Source organism: Gigantopelta aegis, chromosome 1 (assembly GCF_016097555.1).
Source record: "Gigantopelta aegis isolate Gae_Host chromosome 1, Gae_host_genome, whole genome shotgun sequence".
In the NCBI taxonomy this organism is placed as follows: domain Eukaryota; kingdom Metazoa; phylum Mollusca; class Gastropoda; order Neomphalida; family Peltospiridae; genus Gigantopelta; species Gigantopelta aegis.
The window spans coordinates 20,956,285-20,982,743 of NC_054699.1; the positions used below are offsets into that span (position 1 = coordinate 20,956,285).

The 26,459-nt window shown below is 38.4% G+C and overlaps 2 protein-coding genes across 2 annotated transcripts in view; one reads left to right on the top strand and one right to left on the bottom strand.

The window, feature by feature from the left end:
* The window catches only part of LOC121371936, a 41,919-nt gene extending 27,238 nt beyond the window's left edge, over window positions 1-14,681 (bottom strand). The window contains exons 1-10 of the mRNA XM_041498176.1: window positions 14,663-14,681; window positions 10,625-12,463; window positions 9,571-9,673; window positions 8,036-8,108; window positions 6,069-6,237; window positions 4,709-4,744; window positions 4,050-4,130; window positions 2,278-2,394; window positions 881-979; window positions 417-572 (exon numbers count right to left, since the gene is read on the bottom strand). Of these exons, the coding sequence (XP_041354110.1) occupies window positions 417-572; window positions 881-979; window positions 2,278-2,394; window positions 4,050-4,130; window positions 4,709-4,744; window positions 6,069-6,237; window positions 8,036-8,108; window positions 9,571-9,673; window positions 10,625-12,433 (2,643 nt within the window). The 5' untranslated portion in view covers window positions 12,434-12,463; window positions 14,663-14,681. The remainder of the gene's footprint in view (window positions 1-416; window positions 573-880; window positions 980-2,277; window positions 2,395-4,049; window positions 4,131-4,708; window positions 4,745-6,068; window positions 6,238-8,035; window positions 8,109-9,570; window positions 9,674-10,624; window positions 12,464-14,662) is intronic.
* Window positions 14,682-16,453: 1,772 nt separating this feature from the next.
* Window positions 16,454-25,467, top strand: LOC121371959 (trafficking protein particle complex subunit 1-like). Its single transcript, XM_041498189.1, has 4 exons — window positions 16,454-16,617; window positions 19,240-19,310; window positions 20,715-20,853; window positions 22,701-25,467. Exons 1-4 carry the CDS (start codon window positions 16,519-16,521, stop codon window positions 22,827-22,829), a joined length of 438 nt encoding a protein of 145 aa, XP_041354123.1. The 5' UTR covers window positions 16,454-16,518; the 3' UTR covers window positions 22,830-25,467.
* Window positions 25,468-26,459: the final 992 nt, after the last annotated feature.

Sequence of the window (26,459 nt, forward strand, 5' to 3'; positions counted from 1 at the left end):
TGGTTATTATATGGTGTCAGAAGTGGGACATTCAAGCATATGGTTATTATATGGTGTCAGAAGTGGGACATTCAAGCATGTGGTTATTATATTGTGTCAGAAGTGGGACATTCAAGCATGTGGTTACTATATGGTGTCAGAAGTGGGACATTCAAGCATGTGGTTATTATATTGTGTCAGAAGTGGGACATTCAAGCATGTGGTTATTATATGGTGTCAGAAGTGGGACATTCAAGCATGTGGTTATTATATGGTGTCAGAAGTGGGACATTTAAGCATGTGGTTATTATATGGTGTCAGAAGTGGGACATTCAAGCATATGGTCATGATGTCAGAAGTGGGACATTCAAGCATGTGATGTCAGAAGTGTAAATTAGAACTGGCGGTTATTACAGATACAAACTAAAACATGATACCTTATGCAGTCTCTCTTGCAGCTGCTGTGCCCGACTCTCGGCCAACTCTCGCGCCTCCTTGAGCTGCTGCCACTCCTGGGAGATGAGACTCCCTCGCTCTCTCTCCGCATCCAGCTGTTCTTCAGCATGCAGCTTCTCACGCAGGATTTCATCAATCTACACATAAAAAAGACATGTTTATATTAAGCTTCTGACTACTGCAGGCGGAGATATCTCGCCTGACATCACGCCAGTCAACAAACTGTATACTGTATACAGTGCATTCCCCAATTCATATTTCCCGTCATTAAATTTATTTTTTAAAGCACTGACCCTAGTTCTAGCTGTTATAGCTGTTTTTGTTTCACAAAAAAGGCTTTTCAAGCTACAACAAACACCAGAAAAACTAGAAGCATACTAATTAATTATTTAAGTAGTCAGTAATGTGGACTTAAATTTGATAAATAGAGTATCTCTATGGTTACCTGTTGTCTGAGACTCTCGATTGCCTGAGCTGAGTTCTCCTTTTCTCTCTTCAACTCATCTATAGTGTGAGCCATGTCACTCTCGAAACTGTTAATCATCTGTCAATAAAGCGGTGTTAGTTAATACAATGTGCAGAGATTTATCATCATGCAAAAATAAATAGAAAGTAACCCCAACCAAACAACAACAAAAATCCCATAAAGTTTCATACTGTAGAAAATATTAATCAGTTTCTCTTTTCATAGTGACTGGCCTCGGTGGCGTCATGGTTAGGCCATCGGTCTACATGCTAGTAGGTACTGGGTTCGGATCCCAGTCGAGGCATGGGATTTTTAATCCTGATACCGACTCCAAACCCTGAGTGAATGCTCCGCAAGGCCCAATGGGTAGGTGTAAAGCGCTTGCACCGACCAGTGATCCATAACTGGTTCAACAAAGGCCATGGTTTGTGCTATCCTGCCTGTGGGAAGCACAAATAAAAGATCCCTTGCTGCTAATCTGAAAGTAGCCCATGTAGTGACGACAGTGGGTTTCCTCTCAAAATCTGTGTGGTCCTTAACCATGTTTGACGCCATATAACCGTAAATAAAATGTGTTCAGTACGTCGTTAAATAAAACATTTCTTTCTATTTTCTTTTCATAGGGCCCCCCCCCCCCCCCCCCACTGTCCAATGGACTGGTCTGAACTTAACAACAGTTGATTGGTTAACTGTCCACTGTGTCAAGGGTCACTTCTTCCAATTGTGATGTATTCTTCCTTTCTCCAGTCCACTGAACAAGGGGAAATGTTACCGCCCGTGCTGGCAAGTACAAGAGCACCAGTGGGCAGGGGCATTTGTAGTGCTAATGAATTTTGGATTAAGTCCAAAATACAAAAGATTGCCCAGTTTTCATGAGGAAATTAGGCACATAATTCCGAACGGTTCATCTCTGACATATTTTTCCTGGACCCACCTCTACCCACATTAGTTACTGCCTCAGTGTGGATTTCTAAGGACAAGTAAAGAAAGAAAGAAATGTTTTATTTAACTACACCCTCAACACATTTTATTTACGGTTATGTTTGCGTCAGACATATGGTTAAGGACCACACAGATATTGAGAGGAAACCCGCTGTCGCCACTTCATGGGCTACTCTTTTCGATTAGCAGCAAGGGATCTTTTATATGCACCATCCCACAGACAGGGTAGTACATACCACAGCCTTTGATATACCAGTCATGGTGCACTGGTTGGAACGAAAAATAACCCAATGGGCCCAGTGACAGGGATCGACCCCACACTGACTGCACATCGAGCGAGCCCTTTACCACTGGACTACGTCCTGCCCCCCGACAAGTAAAGAAGACCAACAAGATGTACTGCAAACAACAGTTAAAATGCTAGACGCACTGACCTCCTGTTGCTGGTGCAGAGACTGTTCAATCTGAGACTTTTCCCTCAGCATCAGCTTCAAGTATTCGTCCTTCTCCATTTCTCTCTTCTTCCATCCTTCAACCACCTTGGCCAGTTGCTGTCAAACGTACAAACACGATACTTTACTCAACCAAATAAACCACAGCTAGCTCTGACACTTAAAAAATTCACCAAACGCAAATCTTTAAAAACAGCTGGCAAATTTATTTTAATTTGAATATTGAATAATTTCATGTAATGATTCAAATTTTCTTGGAAAATATTTGTGAGATTTCTGCAATTTTTTATGTTTAATAGATACTTTGGCAAACTTTTAGATAAATATATAAAATTAGCACAGTAAACATTTAGCCATTTTATGAAGTTCCAATAAATGTTTTTAAAATAACAGGGTCCTGCTCATAGTAGTTGACACTGGTTGGGTCCAATCAGCACATTAAACTTCCAACTGTTGCTCCAAATCACAGCTCATATTGTAGGCCTCAAACCTAAGAATTTGTCTCCTGCTGCAATTTTTTTTTTCAATTGCCATGGGTGAAATGACCAACCCATGGCAATTTTGACCGTGCTTATGGCAATCTTTTAAAAAATAACTTGTGCAGCAAATAAATAAGACTGAAAGGTTATTTTATTGCATGTAGACATATTGTAAAAACATAAATGTTAAATACTGGCCACGTATATATATTTTTCCACTGTTGGGGTGCTTTACCGATGGCACTTTTGGACACTGGTTGGATGAAGAAAATCCCAATCAGAAATGAGATCTCCTTAGGGGATTTCTTGGACAAGCACTCTATCAACTAAGCTAGATCCTACCCGACTACTATCAACCCCTGAAATTAAGAAAATTACCACTAAAAACACCCGAAATCAAATGTAATCCACAGCGAAAAAAGTGCCATGGAGAATTAAAAACTCCACAACAATCTCTATGGCAGTACCAACTGCTTTGGGAAATTGCAGGGGTTGACTACATAGACAACTGACAAGTGCATCAGAACTGAAGTTCAGTTTGTATTCTGCATTAGTTAAATATGGTATAGGATTAGTATTAGTAGCAAGGGATCTTTTACATGCACCATCTCATAGACAGGATAACACATACCATGGACTTTGATATACCTGTTGTGGTGCACTGGCTAGAATGAGAAATAGCCCAATGAGCACACCGACGGGGATCAATCCCAGACCAACCATGCATAACGAGAGTGCTTTACCACTGGGCTACATCCCATCCCTCAGCTTGTATATAGAGATTATTATCAGAGCTTGTGTGTCGTACTGATTTTACAAAACGAGTGTCAGGATTTTTATATTGCCCAAGTGAGAGTGAGGGTAATACATAAATCCTGACGTGAGTTTCGTAAAATCAGTACGATACATGCACGAGCGTAATAATTTCTTTATTATCCATATTATCATTATAATTTTTTTTATTAATAACAAGGCCCAAAGGCTGTCTTAAAATGTTTCAACCACAACTAGGAGACGACGAAATGATGTCATATTTCACACGCACAGTCTGGGCTAGGACTGGGGAAGCAACATCATGTTATGATGTCGATTCCCACAATTACGTAATTACACTTGTTATTACACGTGTGCTTCGTATGATTATTATTAAGCCAGTTATGTTGAACCATGTGAATAATAATATGCATTAGTAAAAGATAGTATAGGATGGGGAAAAGACACTGCCTCTTTTTGAGATACTAATCCAATAAACAAAATGTAGGAAGAGAAACCGACCTTGTCAAGCTGTTCTATCATGTTGTCCTTCTTCCTGTCTGTTGCTACGGCCACCGCCAATTGTTGTTGGGCCTCCAGTAACTTTAAAATAAAATGTTAAATATTGCCAAACCATCTTACCTTTTATTACATACCTATTCAATCTTACTATAGTGATAAAGACATTTTCAAACCGTGTGATAAATTTATCTTGTATCAAACACACGTGTGATCTTGACCAGAAGTTGTAAATGGGGAATTACCTTTATATTTTTTACTGGAGCTAACACCTTTTTATTACTGATTTACAAATTAAGTCACATTGTAAGTGCAATAAATAGGAAGCGAAAACAACATATGTGAAGTTCTGTATATGTATTTAAATACTCTTATGCAGAAACTACTTAGAAAATTAATAAAATTTTAGCATTAAACAAACAAGAATTACAATTAATCAATGTTCTGTCCTGTGCAGTTTGTAAAAATATTGCTTAATATATAAATAAAACAGCAATACTCACCAATAGTGAAGAATGTCGCCTGCTCATGAAATTATATTTTCTTAATTAGTTTATCCTCCTAAACTCTATATCTCATTCTTCTTTTGTTAAGCTACTATTTGCACATCTGTTTATATATATATATGTAGAAAAACCCAAGAAAGAAAACCTTTTCCTTACCCGTATATTCAAGTGATGAATTTGTTGTTCGCAGTGCTGAAAGGAAAATAGAACGACTATATAATAAACAAACAGTTGATTTTAATGAATGTTTTGAAATGTAATACTTGCTGAAATAAAACAAAACTAAGCTTGCTGTATCCCAACTCCACATCTCAACTTTTAGTCCGTGAGTGGGCAGATAAAAATAAAAATACTTAAATAATAACGGATAGAAAATAAAATCTTGTAAGGCATTTTTTAAAGTTGGTTGGGTGAGTTAACGAGAAAAAAAAGAAGCAACTGGCCTGATTTGAAATTCATATTATATAAATTATATGTATCAAACTTATTAAAAAATTACAAAATGTATATTGTTGGGATATCAACGTACTGCAACAATTCACATGGTCTTTGAGCGACATCACAACCAACAGGGCCATCCACAAAACATAAATACTCAATTAATTGTAATTAAGATTACATTTGGTTCAAAGGCAATATAATACTTAGTATTCAACAATATGTGGTGCACTCAGGGGACCATTTTGTTTTTTTAATTATTATTTAACGACGCCACTAGAGCACACTGATTTTTTATCTTATCATCGGCTATTGAACTTCAAACATATGGTCATTCTGACACTGGGTTTTTTGGAGGAAACTCGCTGTCGCCACATAGGCTACTCTTTTACAACAGGCAGCAAGGGATCTTTTAGTTGCGTTTCTCACAAGCAGGATAGCACAAACCATGGCCTTTGTTGAACCAGTTATGGATCACAGGTCGGTGCAAGTGGTGTACACCTACCCATTGAGCCTTGCGGAGCACTCATTCAGGGTTTGGAGTCGGTATCTGGATTAAAAATTCCATGCCTCGACTGGGATCCGAACCCAGTACCTACCAGCCTGTAGACCAATGGCCTAACCACTACGCCACTGAGGCCGGTCACTGTTCAAAGGCAATGTAATACTTAGTATTCAACTATCTGTGGTGCACTCAGGAGACCAAGTATTCAACTATCTGTGGTGCACTCAGGGGACCAAGTATTCAACTATCTGTGGTGCACTCAGGGGACCAAGTATTCAACTATCTGTGGTGCACTCAGGGGACCAAGTATATATACACAAGTATGGACACCAACTATAGTCTGTCCAATCATTCTATAAATATATTTTTTGTAAATAATTTCATTCTGGTTTGACATAAGAAGAAAAGTAAAAGTGTTTTGGAAACAACAATTTAAAAAAATATTTTTGTGTGCAATTTACAAATCAATCAGCTCAGAAATAAATAACTTGTAGTCAATTCCATAGCATGAAAAAAGACATTCCCTGTGGGACGGAGTATAGTTATATATAAGAAACAAGACAAAGTACACACTTTTCGCCTGTAACGCTCTTTCTCCAGTGCTTCCCTCATGTACGAGCGGTCGGGTTGGAAGGACGCGTCAGGCTTGGAGATGGCCGATTCCGACAGGTCGTGAAACATTGTGGACGAGTAGTTTGGAAAACTTTCAAACAGGTCGGGGACATCGCCTTGAATGTGAGAGCTGTAAATAGAAGCATTGCAAAAGCTCATTTTAGAGGAATCCGTCATTTTTTTTTATTTATTTTTTTTTTTTTTTTTTTATCCCAGTGCCCCCTTTCTTTTCTCTCCTTTGAATTCCATCTCATTTCTTCCCGATCTGGCAACTCCTCCTATCTTTCAACTTCTTTCGCTGTCCACCTCCACATCCCAGTCCTCGTCTCTCCAAGCGCGACAGGTGCTTGTCTCTTGTGGCTATCTGTGCCACACACCTGTTCCCCATCAGCTTTTAGCTGTGGGCTTTGTCTGACCACTTCGGGGAGTGTTCAGTAGTTACTTCTGGCATTGTTAAGAGGCACCTATAACCACCTACTATGCACCCCTACTACCGGCGGTCGTTAGTTAGTGCTGTGGGTCAGACCAGCTTTATTAGCGGCAGAGGACGAAGATGTCAGGTGGGTGCAGGGATATACACAGAGACTACACCCGTGGAGGAAGTTGAGACAGGTAGGCTATGGTGTGGACAGCTCAGAAGACAGAGTCGGAGGAAATGGACGGAAAGGGTCGAAACAGATTAAAATCGTGGGAGAAATTGGAATGTTTTTTATATTAAGATAATGAGAATGATCGGCAGAGGGTGATAGATGAGAAAGATGAATGAATGTGTGAGCCGGTTTTGACGGGATTTGAACCACTGTCGTCAGCTTGATTGTCCAGCAGCTTATCCACTAGACCACGGAGCTCACTCCGTCATTTGTTTTTGCTCATCGCTCAAGCAAATGTAATTTTGTGTCACCTATTTTTCATTCGCGCATTAAGACTTAGGATATCATTTACACGGACGTAACAGGTTATGCAAAAAAGAGAACGAGTTACCTTCAATTATTTTTGCATGACCTATAAATGAGTCACGTAAATTTTCAATTCTCAGAGACCTCTTCTACAATCAGGGCTTGTAGATTATGGTAGCCCCACTCCCATGGCTAGTGATATTCAATGTAGGGCTAGTAAATAACTATTATTGCCATGCCCGATGGCTAGTGAAATTTGTGTAAATATGAATATCCTGCCCCCACCCCATCTCCCAATGTTAGTGTTTTAAGCTCTATCTCCCTCTTTAGGTGACATATCCGATTATTACTATTATTTAGTAAAAGTAGGGCTAGTGAATTTTTAATCATGGCTAGTAAATTTCTGAAAGCACTGATCCCATGGCTATAGATTTTATAACAAGTGCTGTAAAAGTTATTTTATGGCATCAGAACTGTCAACATTCTTGTTTTTAGCTCATAATCGATAACTATTACCAGCTGTCAGCAAGGTTTTATCAATCCGATTTAGGTTATCAAACCTGTTTTATAGATTCAGACTTTTTATATGCTGGCTGAGCTATTGTAATATCTGTGCCACTACAGGTTAAAGAATTCATTACAGAGTAACAGAGGATACTAAACAAGTTCCCATGAAAGACCATTTATATTATGATACATGCATTATTATAAACTGTGTTTTCAATTATACATCATGATAGAAAGTGAGTGGAGTATGGTTAAAACACATGATTTGTAATATAAATGGCTTCTTATGGAAACAAGTATAAGTGATGTATTTTTTTTTACAATGGGCCACATTGCTAATATAGTGCATAGGAAAGCGCAAAGATAACTAAAAGAAAGACGACACTGCTTATCAAAATGACATCTTTTATTTATTTATTTATCACAATGTGAAACCCAATAAACATTATCAAGCAACTGTTTATTTCTGCATTTTAATGCATATTCCACCCATTGTACCGTCTTGATAACTAACAAATACTAAACCTGAAAGGTCTCTTGAAAGCCTGATCCATCAACAACTCAGAAGCTGTGTCACCCATGTCAAACGTTGGCCTCTCTGTAAAATATACAATAATTCTAATTCAACACATTTGTAAGAATCAATTTGAGTGAAAATAAGACCATTAAAACAGGGGGGGCATGGGCGTCGATCGGTGGGGGACGCGTCCCCCTCACTTTTCAATGCTGGGGGACAATCCATATAAATGTCCTTCCCACTTACTCACACACACAATGTACACACACACTAACATGTCCCCTCCACTTTTAAAGCCGGATTGACGCCCACGCAAGGGGGCAAAAAAACTAGTATTTTAACTGCCGAAAATTTCCGAAGTGAAAATCTTAAGGTAGAAAAAATAAACACATTCTTGAATTAGGCTTTACCACACACAAGTCACAGGGCTAGCTCTGGGTGAGCAAAACATTTCGCCAAATTATCGAAAAAGAAAGAAGCAAAACCCAGTTATTTGATTTTTTTTCACCAAATTAAAATAAAATTTGCCAATTATTCCTAAAATTCGTAACTGGCGAATTTGGTGAGTGGCAGAGCTAGCCTTGCAAGAGCTAATGAAACATTTCTAAATACTCAATCAGAAGCAGCCTCTATTTAAGTCACAACAGGAATCTTAAACATTTTACAAGTGAAATCAGAGTGTATACCAAATTCCATGACTCTCACTCACTTTGTAATGGCATCTGTATGTTACCTTTTTTTTTTAAATTATTTTTCCGCAATCGTCACTATAACCTAATAACATTACAGTGTTTTGCCAAATTCCAGGACTCTCCCTCACTTTGTAATGGCATTTGCATGTTATCTTTTTTCTTTAAATTATTTTTCTGCGATCATAACTATAACCTAAAAACATTACAGTGTTTTCACTTGAAATGCTGTCATCTTCTTGTGTTGAATTTATAAACGGAACCCACCCACACACCCTCCAAAAAACCCTCCCCAAACCCAGTAATTAAAATTTTTGATGACTTTTCATGACCCAACTGTCATATCTTTGACTTTTAAGGCTTGCAAAATGGCATTTGCCAATTCCATGACTTTCCCAATTTCCACCGGCCTCGGTGGCATCGTGGTTAGGCCATCAGTCTACAGGCTGGTAGGTACTGGGTTCAGATCCCAGTCGAGACATGGGATTTTTAATCCAGATACTGACTCCAAACCCTGAGTGAGGCTCAATGAGTAGGTGTAAACCACTGCACCGACCAGTGATCCATAACTGGTTCAACAAAGGCCATGGTTTGTGCTATCCTGTCTGTGGGAAGCACAAATAAAAGATCCCTTGCTGCCTGTCGTAAAAGAGTAACCTATGTGGCGACAGCGGATTTCCTCTAAAAACAGTGTCAGAATGACCATATGTTTGACGTCCAATAGCCGATGATAAGATAAAAAATCAATGTGCTCTAGTGGCATCGTTAAATAAAACAAACAAACTTTACTTTTTCCCAATTTCCATGACCCATATACATGTATGTAAACACCGACTGTACACATTTATATGAACCTGCAAAAGTATTTTCTGAGAGACGCAGCATATTTCTGAGATGACTCCGTACATCCTCCATTCCTTGGATGTCAACACTGACACTCGGCGGTGACATCTCATTCTGCAAGTAATCACAGTGATAATATTTTAAAAAACCCAGAATGTTGGCAATATTTTAAATTAATACTAAAATACACTCATGGATTCAAAAAACATTTACTTGTCATAGATGAAGTGCCAGTCACATAACTATTTGACAAACATATTTTTTCCACTCTGTCCATATTAATTTTTTAAACAAATTTTTACGGATGTCTGGAATATTTACTAAAATTTGTAAAAAATTTAAAACTTTAAATATATTGGCTGTCCATGATTTTAAAGCCGCAATCTCTAGTAGATTTTTGATATTTAAACATTTTAAATATATGCATACATGTATAAACCACAAATTTAAAAAATGTATGTTAGTTGCTATATTCAATCTACATCAAATAAAAATTAATGGCTGACCATAAAGATATGATACACATATAAAAAAAATGAAACTGATCTTTAAAAAAAGCTGAAAATGCCATCACTTACTTAAATGTCATTAAAGGGACAGACCCTAGTTTTTAAACACTACAGCATATTTTTCAAGTGAATTTGGTCATCCTGGTGTTTCTAATTCCAAAAAAAGCATTTTTCATGTTTTTAAAAACGAAAATATGTCTGAGAAGTAGCGGTTATTGATTCGAGTTCAAGTCTATTTTTAAGGATATTTCCCAGTTTTAACATCACACTCTTCTTTCACTCTATTTTAACTTTATCCAAATAAGTTACAGGTTTGTAAATTAACTTAAGTGTCCATTTTTTACGGGTTAAAACTAGGGTCTGTGCCTTTAATAAAATATTATATTATTATTAAAAAAAACAAAAAAATCAAATTCAAAAAGATCACTTTGTAACATTTTAGATCAAATTTAGCTTACTAACAAATGTTAAAAATGTTTACTTTGTTAAAAAAAATTCACATCCTTGCCATCTAAGCCATATAATGCACTGACATTTCAGACATTGATATACGAACCAGTTTAGGTGACAGCTTGTAGCTTGCACTCGACATCGCATCCATGTGTGTGTGAACAGAATCCACAACGGATTCATCATCATTGTCATCATCCTGCCTAAAACCTGCCGACACCTTGAAGCAACCAATCACAGGTTCATGACCCACTGGCGAATTATTATTCAGCGCTGCCTGAATTCGAGGGCTGGTCACACTGGTCTGCATGTGTATGGGGGGAGTCCTTGAATCTGACCGACTGTCTGCCACACCCACACCTATCTGTGCCCTCGTCTGAGGTCGTTCGCTGCCCACGCCACTAATCCTATCCAAACTCCTATCAATGGGTTCAACACCTCGTCTGTCATTCACATTCGGTCTCGAGGCATTCGATGCTGTTCCAATCTTTTGAACTTTCTTTACGTCCGCCACCGACGAACCCTGGACAACTGGTCTGGGCTGTCCAGCTCCCTGTACCACGGGTCTCGATCTTCCGACACCTCTTGACGGGATGCCTCTGTTGTGAGTCAGCCTACCAGCATTTCCCCGGCCTGTGCCTGTCTGACCAGCTAAACCATGTGTGGCCTGTCTCTGCTCTGTCCGGACCAGTCGTGGACACGGTGCTGCCATACCCTGACTTGCAAGTCTCGGCTGCGAGTCTGAAGATCTCCCGCCCCGAGTTGATGGTGCCACACTGTGACCCACGACTGCACATCTCATCAATGAGTTGGAACCGACATGCACGTTATTTTCAGCATCATTTCCGGCATCCTCCCATGTTGCCAAACCCCCGGCAATCACCTGCACCTCGGGGTTATCGAATTCCTGCAGCTGCTGTGAGCGGTCAAACTCTTGATCAGATCTTGGGCCCTGATTTGCTGTTGATATATTCGAAGTGAAGCTAGGAGATATGTTAACCCTTGGTGACACATTTTCTTTGTTGTTATTTGAATTAACCAGAGCACGTTCATCAAAAGACTGCTGATGGCTGGAATAAGGAATGTTGACAGTGACATTTCGGTGCATACCATCATTACCATGGTAATCGTGTCCAACACTCATCGGTGGCCCAGTCCCAGAAAAGGAGGGATAATGGTGGACATCGGCATCTCTTTGAGGTCGCCTGCCTCCATATTGGCCATTTTCAGCATCTCGCTCGTCCAGACTGTCGGACAAGGTAGGCGATCCCCTTCCTGACATATTCATGTCTTCTTTCAATGGCGAAAAGGCCGTCTGCGAGACCAGTGATTGATTAAACTGCTGGGAGGTCTGAGATAATGACTGGTCTTGCCGGGACTGAGGCGGCAGTGGTGACTGTGACATCACAGACCCGTGTCCACTGGGTGACATGTGTTGCTGGGATACTCCAACATAGCTGACCATTACACTTGACCTGACGACTTCTAGTGGCGAGGAATCGTGCCCTTCGATGATCCTCATGTTTTGATTCTCATTTCCTTCTTCCATCCATTCTAAATCTATCAAATTAGAGCCTGTTGTTGTTGAGCCTGGTTCATCGTGAACTTCTTCAAACTGACTGCCACCATTTTGATTGCCCTCATCTTGCGTTATACTATCATCATCATGTGTGACATCTGTATCAGAAAAATTCAATGTCCGAACTGGCTGAAACAGGTTAGAAGTGTCGTCGGGTATGAATTCCATCATTCTCCTCCTCTCTGTGCTTAGTTCGGGGCTGACACAGTCCCGTCGAACAATCGACATGAGGCCCTCACTTGTTTGCATCATGGCATTATCTGCTTCTAAATCGTCAGCATCAAATTCATCTGTCGGTCTGCCTTCCATTGCACTCCCTTGCCCATTGTTCTCCATACTGTATAAGATATTTATGAAGGACACTAGCTGGAATGAAAGATTTTTAAATTTACAAACCACACTATATGTCATAATTCACTTACTGAATGTTTTTTTCACAATTAGTATTAAAGTCCTTAGAACCAAATTATCCAAACTTATATATATTAGATTGGCGGAAAAAGTTCCTTATTTTTTCCACCAAACAAATTTTTAAAAGATTTGTTAGGGTTTGGGTAGGGTTAGGGTTAGAGATAGTTAAATACAATACTTTATTGTTATATATTTTAAAACAAACAATGTTTATAAACATTTGGTAACTTTGACATATAGGTGTAGTCTAGGAAACCCACTACATTTTTCCATTAGTAGCAAGGGATCATTTATATGCACCATTCCACAGATATTATAGTACATACCATGGTATTTGATATACCAGTTGTGGTTCACTGGATGGAACAAGAAATAGCCAAATTGGCCTACCGAAGGGGATCGACCTCAAATGAACCACACATCAAGCGAGCACTTTACCACTGGGCTAAGTCCTGTCCAATTAAAGACCAAGACAAAATTGAACAGAAGAAAAGCACACACTTTTGGTGCCTATATGTACTTATTGGAAAAGACAAGTCACAATGTCTATAAATTTACACATACCATAACTTAATTATTGTACATATGTAGCGGTCCTGGTTTTCAGTCTGTCTATCTTTTCATATTTTCCTTGGTTATTATATTCAGTTAAGATTCTGATTATATCTCTTACTAATTACATTAACAGCATGATCTAACTCTACTCACTTACGAATATCAGGAACGTTATTTTCTCATTGCTACGAGGGATAATACAATAAGTGTCGTGCAACCGTTTTAAATGTTGTCGGCAGAAGTCCGTGCAAGAGTGTGGCCTGACTGAATCAACCAATCAGGTTGGTCAGGTTAGATCATTTTGCGACGCACGTTATTTATCCCCACTTGCGCTCGGGTTGTTTTTCTGTGAGGTTAGTTTTTGTGTGCTGTGTTGTTTTTCGTTTTATATATATGTAAACATGTTTGCTTCCATTCCTAGCTGTCTGCCCATTTAAACATACGTTTAACCAATGTATATCTTATAAGTTTCGGTTATTAAAATTATAAATTAACTACGTAAAGTGAGTCAGGCAATGACCCGTGTTACGTGTAAGGTGTAATCGGCCCATATATAATTCCGTGTTTTTACCGTGCACGAACTGTCCGCTTAATCGTTTTGGCTGAGTTAGAGAACGGACGACCCGTCTGAATAAATTAAACCTGATTAAATTAGGATCTCGTTGATTTTAATAAGCGGTCTTCGTCATTGTCGATGGTTTGTAACCCCATTCTGAATAAGTGAGTCCTAATTATATGGATTAACGACTACTTTAATAGGGTGTTTTGGTTAAAAATAGCTTTGAAGGGGGCTGTCCAATATATATGATTTAACGGAGTTCGTGTACACCGGCATGGATGGGTAATCGTGTAAGGTGTAGAGCCCAATTATTTGGTGTGGGCTGTCCTGCAGATGTAAATTCAATTCCGCGAATATTCTCTTTGTCAGGATTATCCACGACACATTCATACACGTCCCTAAATATAAATATTTATTTGTATGGATATGTGGGTGTAAATTTACTTATTTAGCGGTAGTCAATTCATATATGGATTCTTAGAGGACTACCATACATATTTGTTATTTGTTTGTACTCCCTAGAATAAATGTGTAATCTGTTTATTTGTTAGTTTGGGTTTTCTGTGCTAGTCAAGTCGGTCTGGTTTATAGTAATTTCAGCCTTCTAGAGAATTATTAATAGACTCTTAGTACCAGCAAAAGTCTACAACCGAAAGGGGTAGCCGAACCCGTGGTCCCCAGATTGGGACCCGAAAAGTAAATTTCATTACACATACTTCATATGAATTTGTAATTTAAAGTTATTAAACACAAAATAGTTATTCGCCCAGTGCTATTTTGTAGAGGATGTTTTCAAACGAGGACGTTGTAACTAGATATCCTATTACTAATATTAATATTAAGTGCCCGACAATGGGTTCAATCCGAATTATGGTCAAGTAACATTAAAATATTAGCTGACCCTACAAAGCACACATTTCAAAACAACAAATAAAATATATATTAGTTCTCGCTTATATTTTATGACCATGCCATCAAAAAATAGGTAACTGTACTTATTTTAACACTAGAATACCCCATACTAAAACAATGCTTTCAACCTTGTTAAAACTTGTTCCATTTTCGCTTCTTTTCAAAAAAGATAAGAGTTATCCGACTTGAAATTCCAAAAGATTGGAAGCATCTAAAAACCGGACTGATGACTATATAGGAGTCCGGCGATTTCGCCACCGGTCGATCTCGCCCGGGTGATATCGCCACGGGCGAGATAGCCGTAAATTCCATATACTGCTGGGCGAAATCGCCGTACTCTATATACATATAAGCAGACGGGAATGTCACTGTTTATTACAATAAATTGGTTATTATAATAATATTTAATTAATGTTTTGGGTTTGATACTGTTCTTTATTCCCAAGCTTTTGTTTTTTCTGTCATTGCTTTTGTTCAGTTTACTCCATATCAGCAAGGTTGGGCGAGATCGCCGACGTTTTGTGTCCCATTTCATTGTACACTTACTTATTGTTTGAGAACATATTAATGTAACAAATTAATAAAATTCAAACTGAAACTCAATCTGTCTGTTTTCTGTCTTCCATACTGTTTACAACAAAGTTCGCTCGACTGACAGTACTTTAAGCTTATTATTATTCAGTGCATGTTTTGCTGAAGTTGTAAATAGTTGATTTATTTAAACATTAATTTGTATATTTAAAAAACACGATTTTTTTAATAGTAAAAGTACACATTACAATTTGTTTTATTTTACAAAATCTGATATAAGCAGTGCTTCAACGCACCCAGTCCCCTCTATTGGAACAATCCCTGATTTTAATCAGAGGCTGTGGACACAGTAAGCGTGTTTGAACCCTCGGGATATAAGGACGTTAATACCTACCAAACAAAAAACAAACGAACACTCAGGAAATCGGACTCGATTATGTAGTGGTTAAGCCATCAGACTTAAGACTAGTAGGTAGGCCCTACTGGGTTCCAACCCCAGTACACCGACTCCCAACCAGAGCGACTTTCACAACTCAGTGGATTGAATGGGTAAGACCATTACACCCACTTCTTTCTCACTCACCACTAACAACTATAACCAACAGCCCAGATAGCTGAGGTTTTTGCCCGGAATAGCGCGCTTGAACCTTAATTGGATGTAATCACGAAAAGCTAAAATGAAATGAATCCATTTTAAAATCTACCTGCAAAAAAACACGGGGTCATATGCCATTCAAGAGATTTGAAGAAAGCTGTTTAATAGCAACGGTTCCATTGTTCCATTTGTGCCATTGGTTTTAACCATTATTTATTGGTAATGGATATTGATAGTATTTACACAAATAACCAGTGTTACAGAGGCGCAGCTGTTTTTATTGACACAACACTTTCTGCTTTGGTATAATGCTACATGAAGTACAACATTCCGGGAGAGGGGGGGGGGGGTATTTGCAAAGAGGCCGTTCAATAATTATGTAACCACACAGCTTCCATAAATAAATGAATATGATGGGATGGGATGGGAACTCTATTTACGTGCCCATATCCACAGAGGTTCAGGCACGCCCACCTCGGATTTAGCCTCTAACTTCGCCAGTGATCAATTTCGGGGCAGGAGGGGGGAAGGGGAGAGGGGTCTGAATATGACATAATGCTCGATGGAAAAGGTGAAAAATAAACAACAGAAAAGGAAGTATACATATCCATACGCTCCCACCCATATATAAATGAATGAATGAATGAATGAATAAATAAATGAAAGAAAGAAAGCAAAAATATTCTTAAAATTCCAATTTTCTATTTGTTTTGTCAACTGATAAATATAAAATACACGGATGATTGAAATGGTATTGGGTCTATTTTTTTTTGCACGAGCGGATTAACATTTCAGTAGATTTGTGGCAGGGCACATCCGGAACGGAGGAAGGCGTTGGATCTAAATAAATATTAGGCTATGACTGTATTTAATTTATATATATTTGGCAGAAATGGAAATTGTCTTTATTATACGGAATGGAATCGCAAACAACATTTGGACATGGAAAAAGATCAGGTACTTCTACAGGTTCTGTTAAAAGTGAAAGTAAAGCAAAATGAAAATAAATTTATCCTAGACCGATCGAAAGTCGTGGTTATTTGTAGATTTAATGATTCATGAAAAAGTTAAGCATGTACCCCCCTTTCACTTGTTTGATTTAGTATTTAGAGCCTTTGATATAGAGGGGAACGAATCAAAATCTTTCCAAAAGTTAGTTGGTAAGAGTTTGACGGTAGGACTTTCCTTTCACCTTTGGCCCAAAATGCGTTGACCTGAACCAGACGTGACAGTGAACGTACCACTATTGATGAATATGCCCAGTCTGTTCTCCGCAAATGTCGACTTCCAACACAGAAAGTACCAATCATGGTCAAAGGAAATGGAAGCTGTCTCTTCAATTCTATATCATTTTTAATGGTTGGCTCCGAATCCATGGCAGTGAAACTTTGTGTGCAGACAGCATTGGAATTGCTTGTTAACTTCGACCACTACCGCTCCTTGAAGATATCTGAAGCTACTGAGTGTGTGCCCAACACTGGAGGAAGCATGTATTGACTGTGCTAGTCAATTTGGATTTTCTTCTGCATTCACTATTCAAGCCGTTGCCAATGTATTGAACATTTCTATAGGTGTTGTCTATCCACCTATGAAAGGTGTACTCCCTTGTGTGCACAGCATCTTGAACACAATGTATACACCTACGAAAAAGCAGCTGCGATCTGCCTCCAATGGATCAGTAGAAATCATGTGGTCACGCATAGGCGGAGGTGTCACCAACAGTTGGACTCCTAATCACTTTGTGCCACTGATCAATCCAAAACCTGAGATAATTCAACTACCTGAACCAGATGACACGACTGTTTCTGACTCAGAACCGTCGCTTATACCAACCCGACCTGAACTGTCGCTTATACCAACCCGACCTGACCACTCCATCAGTGAAAGCCCCTCAACGACTCCAAGTCAGAATCTAATTTTCTTTTCGAATGAGCAACTTTTGAACATGGTACGCAATGCATCGGACTCGGACATCGTTCCAAGTCTACCAGGAGGTGACAAAAGCAACCAGAGATTTATCGTTGACAATAGCAAAAACATAGAATGTCAACTGAACCAAAACGTATGGAGCATGTTGACGACTGCGGTGCATGGTCAGTAAAACTGTGCTCTGCTGTTAAAACAAGCTATTTCATGAACATCGATGGAACACTGAAGACAATCAGAATGGTAAGTGGCCAATACTGCACCCCAAAGAAGGTCAACAAGAAGGTCATTTGGGTTCCCATGGAGACGCAACCTGACCCTGAACATGTAGTTGTCCTCCATCGATATTATCAATCACTTGCGGCTGACACAAGCTTTAAATGACGCACCACATGGTTTGAATTTGCCTCCAGCGTTGTTACCTACCCAACTGTAGCAGTAGTCGAGTATAGCGGACAGTGTCCTGCAATTCCAGCTATACATGGGAACTGCAAAGATCCACTAGGCAAAGTTCCATACATTAGGCCGAACCCAGTTATGATACAACATTACAAGTTAAGGAACGGGTGAAGAATGAATGTCCCAAGAAGATATTTAACATTCTGCGCGAAGAGGCTGATGGCAATATCGATCTTGAGCCCAGAAGCATCAAACAGATGAGCGACATAAAGACTCCCCTTCGCAAAACAGCAACTAAACAGTACAAAAGCAACATCGCTGACGAATTGTTGGAAGTGTACTCCATGATCAACACATATCCTTATGTTCAAGAGATTGTACACACAAAAGGCAAACCACCAGCTGTCATTCTCTACACCACCGAACAGATGGAAGATCTGAAATCATTTATTGGAGCGAAGTCAGATCATGTGATAGGAATAGATTGGACATACAACATGGGCCCATGTTTCGTCACAACAGTTGTATACAAGAACCTCCAAATTCTTCGATCGACAACTCGAGATCACCCTATCATGTTGGGGCTGATCTTTCTTCACTGGGATGCAACTTTTGATACTTACCTCATGTTCTTCTCACATCTTCGACGGAAAATATGCACCGAACTCATTGCTACAGAGATCAACATTGGCAGCGATGAGGAGGCAGCACTGGTGAAAGCCATGAATAACATTTTTCCAACTGCGACACGCTACCTCTGCACAAATCATCTAAAGGATAATGTTGCATGTTATCTACAAGATGAAGTTGGTGCGCCAACGACAGACCGCAACAGAATTCTGACTGACATATTTGGCGCTAACGGCTTAGTGATGGCAAATGACAGCTACGACTTTGAGACCAAGGCCAAAGACATAATTAAATCAACGACAGATGATTATCCACAGTTTCAAAATTATTTTGAACGACATTGTTAATAAACCACACAGAAAGGACACACACACAAGACTTTGGACAAATAACAACAGCGAATCCATGAACAATCAACTGAAACTGGGGATTGAATGGCAAGCTAAAAAAACTCCAGATGCCATATAACTTTAAATAAAATGTGTTGAATGTGTTGTTAATTAAAACATTTCCTTGCTTCCTTCAATGAGTTTGTTATGGCTTTTACCTGCAGTGGTTTCAACCATTTGAATAAAGCTTGACTGTTAATAATTATTTTGATACCTGTATGTTTTCTATTTGCAGGAGTATAAACTGATGTATGGAATGATTGTGTCCATCAAATCTTTTGTCAGCCGCATTTCACCATATGATATGTATCCTTTTGTTATTTTTACTGTTTTGAACACCAGGGGCCTAATTCACAAAGGTCTCTTAGGCTCTACTAGACAACAAAGCATCCTCTTTGTAAGTCTTTTAGCATTGTACTGTGAGATCGCAAAGTTGTGCGAGTTTAGTGAATTAGGCCCCAGTTTATTAAACACATTGTTTCATAAATTAAATGAAAATTTGAGTTATTTTAACTTTTTATCAGTCAGGATAGTTTAACCAATGTCTATAATGGTAAAGCTGTTTGGTTATGGTATAGTCAGACTGTAGTGTTTATTGTGGAAGATACTCAGGATATTTTAATTATAGTGTTTACAAATACACATATATAGTACTTAGTACAATTCACGTGGCCTGTGTTTACACAGGGACAGTGTTTCCCAATGTTTAAGTAACTGGAAGGCAGTTCATGTGCTTTTTAACCTAGGTAACCAATTGTTCAGTTATGTGAATTACCTAACCCTAATAACTACTTTTGATTATCATGATTCTGCATTTATCGTGTGAATTCCATGCACATTTCCATATCTGCATTTATTCAAGTGGTTTACTATATAAAATTTGACATAGTGAAAGTGTACTTTTAAACCGCTATTAAATGCTTCATGTTATGACATCATGAATCAGAAACTTGTGCACGGAAAAATCATTCATCAACAGGGCTTCTAGAATTTAAAACAAATCCACTAGCCATAGGATCAGTAATTAAATGTTTTTACTAGCCATGATTAAAAATTCACTAGCCCTACTTTAAGTAAATACAATTTTACCAATAGGAATAATCAGATATGTTACCTAAACAGGGAGATAGAGCTTAAAACCCTTAGATTTGGGGGGAGGAGGCAAGATATTCATGTTTACAAAATAGACTTACTAGTAGCATTTGATAACTTTTGTTTTCACTAGCCGGTGGGCATGGAAATTCTAGTTATTTACTAGCCTATCAATAGTATTATTGAATATCACTAGCCATGGGAGTGGGGATACCATAATCTAGAAGCCATGTCATCAATCAACAGAAATTTGTGTATGGAAAAGGTACTGTGTATATGCATTAAATCAATAAACTTGCATGGAATTGTGTTCATGACAATGGGGTCCAACACTCTTGTTCTGTGCTACAGTGACATTCCACATGTATTTTAACAAACTTATTGTGCACTGGGGTAGTATTTTTCATTTTCACTACTGATGTGATGCACACGACGTGTCCAAAATTATTTTAAAATACATGAATAAAGTTCAAATGATCTTGGTGTCAGTAATTTTTAATTTTATCGCATTACCGACTGATGGTTCATATTATTTAAATTTGTGTAACCGACATGTGAACCGAATAAAACTATGTATGAAATATTTGTGACCTGTGTTTCTACCTTAACTGAGTTCAGGAAAGATGGCTTCCAAACATTCAAGACAAACAAATACAAGCTCCATTTTTACGAGACACCCAGTGGGTTGAAGTTCATCATGAATACAGACTTAAGTGTCCCCAATATCAAAGATGTCCTGCAACAGATTTACAGCTCAGTGAGTTTAAATATTTTTCTTACACACCCATTGGAGAGAACACTACAGGTGTGATATTTTTGGTATCACATAGTGACATTACTCGTGTGGGAAATAGATCTAATGACATCAGATAGGCTGCTCCACCATGAAGGAAGGAAATGTTTTATTTAACAACACACACAACATTTTATTTACGGTTATATGGCTTCGGACATATGGTTAAGGACCACACAGATATTGAGGGAGGAATTCCGCTGTCGCCACTTCATGGGCTAGTCTTTTCGATTAGCAGCAAGAGATCTTTTATATGCACCATCCCATAGACAGGATAGCACATGCCACGGCCTTTGATGTACCAGTCGTGGTGCACTGGCTGGAGCAAGAAATAGCCCAATGGGCCCACCGACGGAGATCGATCCCAAACTGTCCACACATCAAGCGAGTGCTTTACCACTGAGCTATGTCTCTTCCCGCTCCACCATGATGACCCATATGCTACATCTATACCAGTTAATGAAATTAGCATATGTGAAATAAATTGCTATGATGACCCTGATGCTAAATCCATACCATTTAATGAAATTGGCACAACTGAAATTGATTGCTGTGTGCAGTGTAAGTTAACTGCAAAGTGCAAGAGAAATTGATTGATGTCTATGCTATACTGTATATAAGTTAACAGCAAACTGAAGCTCTCTCACTAGATTCACCAATTGCAAAGTTTAAAAACAATTGCAAATTTTATTTTTATTTCGCAAAATAATTTACTTAACGATCAATATTTAAAAAAACCCAAAAACTGAATTTTGGCAATTTTGGAAGTTTAATAGATGCCATGAAAAAACAGTTCTTCTCAGGCCTGAGATAAATGGTATCTAATAGCCACTCACAGAGTACTTTCTATTTCTTGAACCCCTCCACCATGATTAAATGTGTGGGATAAATCATTCCTTTCTTAGCAAGATAATTTGTTTTTGACATTGTTTATTTGTCATCCATCTTCTCCAACTTTAATGTAATAAAACAAAAAATGCATTATTTTCTCCAGGGCTAGCTCTGGCACTCACCAAATTCACCAATTGCAAATTTAAAAAAAAGCAATTGCGAATTTTATTTTAATTTGGCGAAATAATTGCATGTAATAAGTGATATTTTATTACAAAATAACTGGGTTTCTGCTATTCTTGAAGTTTAATAGATAATTAGACACAATTTTGTGCTCACCCAGAGTTAGCCCTGTTTCTCTTATTAGAATAGGAAAGTGACAGGGATTGGACATAGATTACCGGTGTCTATATATTCATTGGTGAACTGTTACAAGTGAAAGGAAATTCAAAGAATAGACTTGTAGATCTTTATTCAAATGATTGTGATGGTTCGATTTTTGTTCATACGATCATTATTATGGTGGTTGATTTATTTTTTCTTCCCAACTGACCATTGGGCTCCAACAGTGTACTTGTTTGGTGACTATATTGATGACAGGTAATTTTTGCATTAAAAAAAATTCTGTCGGCGAATTGACCACAGAGGTGAATCTCTTTTTTTTAATGGTTACAATTTTTACGGTCCCAGAAAAGAAATTCACGGGGTCGCAGGGCTCAGACTGGAAATTGTTTTGGTTTAGCCAATTTTCAGATATAGTATAGTATCTCCTTAAAAATTATTAAAATGTGGTTGATTTATGGAATATTTTATTAGCCAAAGACTAAATGTAGCCATTTTGTATATAAAAATTAGCAATTGGCTAATTTGGCCATGTACAGGGTGAGCTCTGGGTCAGTGCGGGGTCTGTCCGACCCCTAGGGGAAACACTGCAGTAGACTCCCATCTTTCTGAACATGTTTTGTTTGTTTATTTTTCAGATATATGTTGAATACGTGATAAAGAATCCACTCCATGTGCTAGGGGCACCCATCACAAGTGACTTGTTCAAGACCAAACTCGATGACTATGTTCGAGGGCTGCCCTTTTTTCCAGTCAAAGTTTCATAACAAACAACCAAATAAAATTTATATTTGATGTAGAGGAGAAATGTTGTTGACACTCCATTTTGGCTGAATATGAGATGTCTTCAGGGCTAGCTCTGGGGGATCAGAACATTTTGCCAAATTATCTTTAAAAAATGCAAAACCTACAGCTATTTTCGACAAAAATATAAATTATAAAACAATATTTTTTCGCCAAATTAAAATAAAATTCGCCATTTGTTGTCAAAATTCGCAGTTGGTGAATTTGGCGAGTGGCAGAGCTAGCCCTGTGTCTGGCTTTATTCTTTAAGTGTCACAGTTAATTTTCGTGATGTACATTAACATGGTCCTGCCTAGGAATGGGCAAGTGGTGGAAATGACATTCTATAGGCAGGCTGGTGTAAAATTCAAGACTTTTAACGTCAAACCTGGAAGATGAAGAAGTGGGAGGTTCCTGATCAGTCTGGAGCTCAGACTTCTTGGACTCATTTGGTTCAGGGCAACACTTCTGTTGGGGGATCCCCATACACTAAAGAATTCTAGTACCGGTATTTGTACAGTCAATCTGATAAAACACACACACACACACACAGAGTTAAAATTTGACTATTGGATGTCAAACATTCAGTAATAGCGACATATAGTCATCAGGGTTTCTGCCAGAAAAAACATGATTGGGGGGATCAGACCGGCAGAGGGGGCTTTGCCCCCGACCGTGCCCCATAGGTGCATTGTGGGGGGGGGGGGGTCTGGGGGCAAAACAGCTAGATAATTAACATTAGCTAATTAACATATTCTCTCTACCTAGCATTTTCTTAGAAAATGTTATGCTAAGAGCTAAAAATTATCTTAAAAACCCCACTGCTCTGCAGATTGATGGGTGGGATATCTCCCCACATGTCAAAATCATGGGGGGGGATTATCCCCCCCTCTGTATGAAACCCTGGTCATAGAGAGGAATCCCGCTACATTTTTCGATTGGTAATGAGGGATCTTTTATATGCACCATCCTGCAGATGGCCTTTGATATACCAGTCATGGAGCACTGGCTGGAACGAGAAATAGTACAATGGGCCCACCAACGGGGATCGATCCCAACAGACCGCGCATCTGGCGAGCACTTTACCACTGGGCTATGTCCCACCCTCTAAAGAATTCTAGTAGTTGTAAGATCAATCTGATAAACACACACACATACAGAGACTGACCTGCTGTGGCATAGAGACCTGGTCTAACTCTGACTTTATTTATTTTCTTCTATCCCAGTGCCCCCTTTTCTTTCTCTCCTTTGAATTCCATTCAATATCTTCCTGATCTGGCAGCTCCTCCTATGTTTCAACTTCTTTTGCTGTCCACATCCCAGTCCTTGTCTAGTGTAATGTTTTTTTTTTTTTTTTTTTTTTTTCCCAGTGCCCCCTTTTCTTTCTCTCCTTTGAATTCCATCTCATTTCTTACCGATCTTACAGTTCCTCCTATGTTTTAACTTCTTTCACTGTCCACCATCACATTCCACTCGTCTCTCCAACCGCAACATTTTCTTGTCTCTTGTGGCTATCCATGCCATGCACCTGCCAATTCCCATCAGCTGGCTTTATTACACGGACATAGTATTATAAATGGTGGTTGACAGCAATGCAACTTTAAAATGACCGATGGACCCAACCAGTGCTGGCCACTGAGTAGAACACTTGACATGGTGGAATCTGGTCTAAATGGAATTGCCATCACCATCGGCCTAATGTGAAGATTGTCTGGCATGGTGATTATGTGCAGACTATATTTTTAACCATGTGCTCATTCACAAATCTATAAACATTGCTACAAGTAGGAACTAGGGATGTGGTGGAGAGACAGGACTGTTGACCATTGTAAACTTTTGCCAGTCTATAAATAGTATGCTGGAGGGGGGGGGGGGGCGGTTTGATAAAAGCAAACATTTAGAAAAAAAATGTTGATGAAATATTCCTTACAAAATGAAAATTTATAGTGTTTGATTTTTTTAGGGGGGTGGGGGTACCAAAAAAAGGAGAAAAGAGTATGGTTTGTAAATTAAATTGTATGCTAATAAAAACGTTAATAATTGTGGATGGCCCCTAAACAAAATAACTTTTAGAACATCTGAAAATTGTCGTTGAAAACATCACCATTTTGTTCCGTTTCTAAAACACATTTGATGACATCCAAAGAAAATATTTATATGAGAAGAATTTCTCCACAACTCCTAAATAACTTGTGTCTACCCTCCATCAGCTCTCGCACTTAAATATCATTCCTGGAGGTCCAGCATGCAAATACATATTTAACATTAAAACTGTGCGTTGATTCTGTATAATGACATGTACATTATGATGTAACAAGAGCATATACACCGTCCTGGTTGTACCCAAATGTTTTGTTTTAGAAAAACTTCTAATTGTGCTGACAAATACAAAATGTTTGCTTAAGCAGCTCTAAATTTTCTTTTTTAATAATATGTTGGGTTTTTTTTGGTTTAAAATGTTATAAAAGTTGGTACGAGTTTAAAACTTAATACATGTACTATGTTTTTATACAAGTTTTAGACGTTTTCAGTGTAACTTACGTGTGTATCCAATTCATTCATTACCATTGGAAGTAGTTGTGGATGTATCATTATTATCCCAAATAATTAACAAAGATAAAAGTTTGTTTTGGTTTTAACTTTAATGACACCACTAGAGCACATTGATTTATTAATCATTGGCTATTAGATATCAAACATTTAGTAATTTTGACTGGTTGTTATCCGAGGAAACCTACATTTTTCCATTAGTAACAAGGGATCTTTTATATGCACTTCTCCATAGACAGGATAGCACATACCATGGCCTTTGATATACCAGTTGTGGTGCTCTTGCTGGAACGAGAAATAGCTCAATGGATCCACTGACAGAGATCGATCCTAGACTGGCTGCGCATCAAGCAATTGCTTGACCACTGGGCTATGTCTTGCCCCTCGACAAATAACAAAGATGTGTTGCCTTCAGTGTTTATTGACTCGCATGCTCACAAAATGAATATGATAAAGCTTGAATGAGAATGGCCACTAGAGCATTTCACCACTGATACAAATGTACTGCCTTGATCTATTAGAAGGAAGGAATTATGCAGATTCAAAAATATTTAGAACAACAAATTGTTTTGCTCTCTTTATGTGTTTTTCTTCCGGTGTTCTAAATTGACATTGGGCGGGGCAACAAGTGCTGAAAATGCACAATTTGACTTCTGAGGACCAATTTTACAAACATATTCAGCTTTTTATGGATTTTTTTTTCTGCTTTTGCTTCTTTTCTTTTTTCTTTTTTTTACAGTATTCCAGAATTTTTTTTAGGAGTAATAATATAATTTATAATCTTGTATACAGATGCTGGTCTCAAGCAATCCACATAGTGTTAAAATGCATTGGTGTAGCCAATGATGGCCATGGCCCTACCCTCCCCAATCACTGTATATATTTGGCCGTCGCAGTGTGGGTGGCTGTTATGATAAAATGCTAGCCAAAGCAAAAAACCCCAAACAAAACCTGTTGGGGTATAATCCGTCACACAGGGAATGCCTTTTTTCATACTATGAAATTTACTACAAGTTATATTATTTCTCAGCAGATTATTTTGTAATTTGTAATTTTTTTTAGTA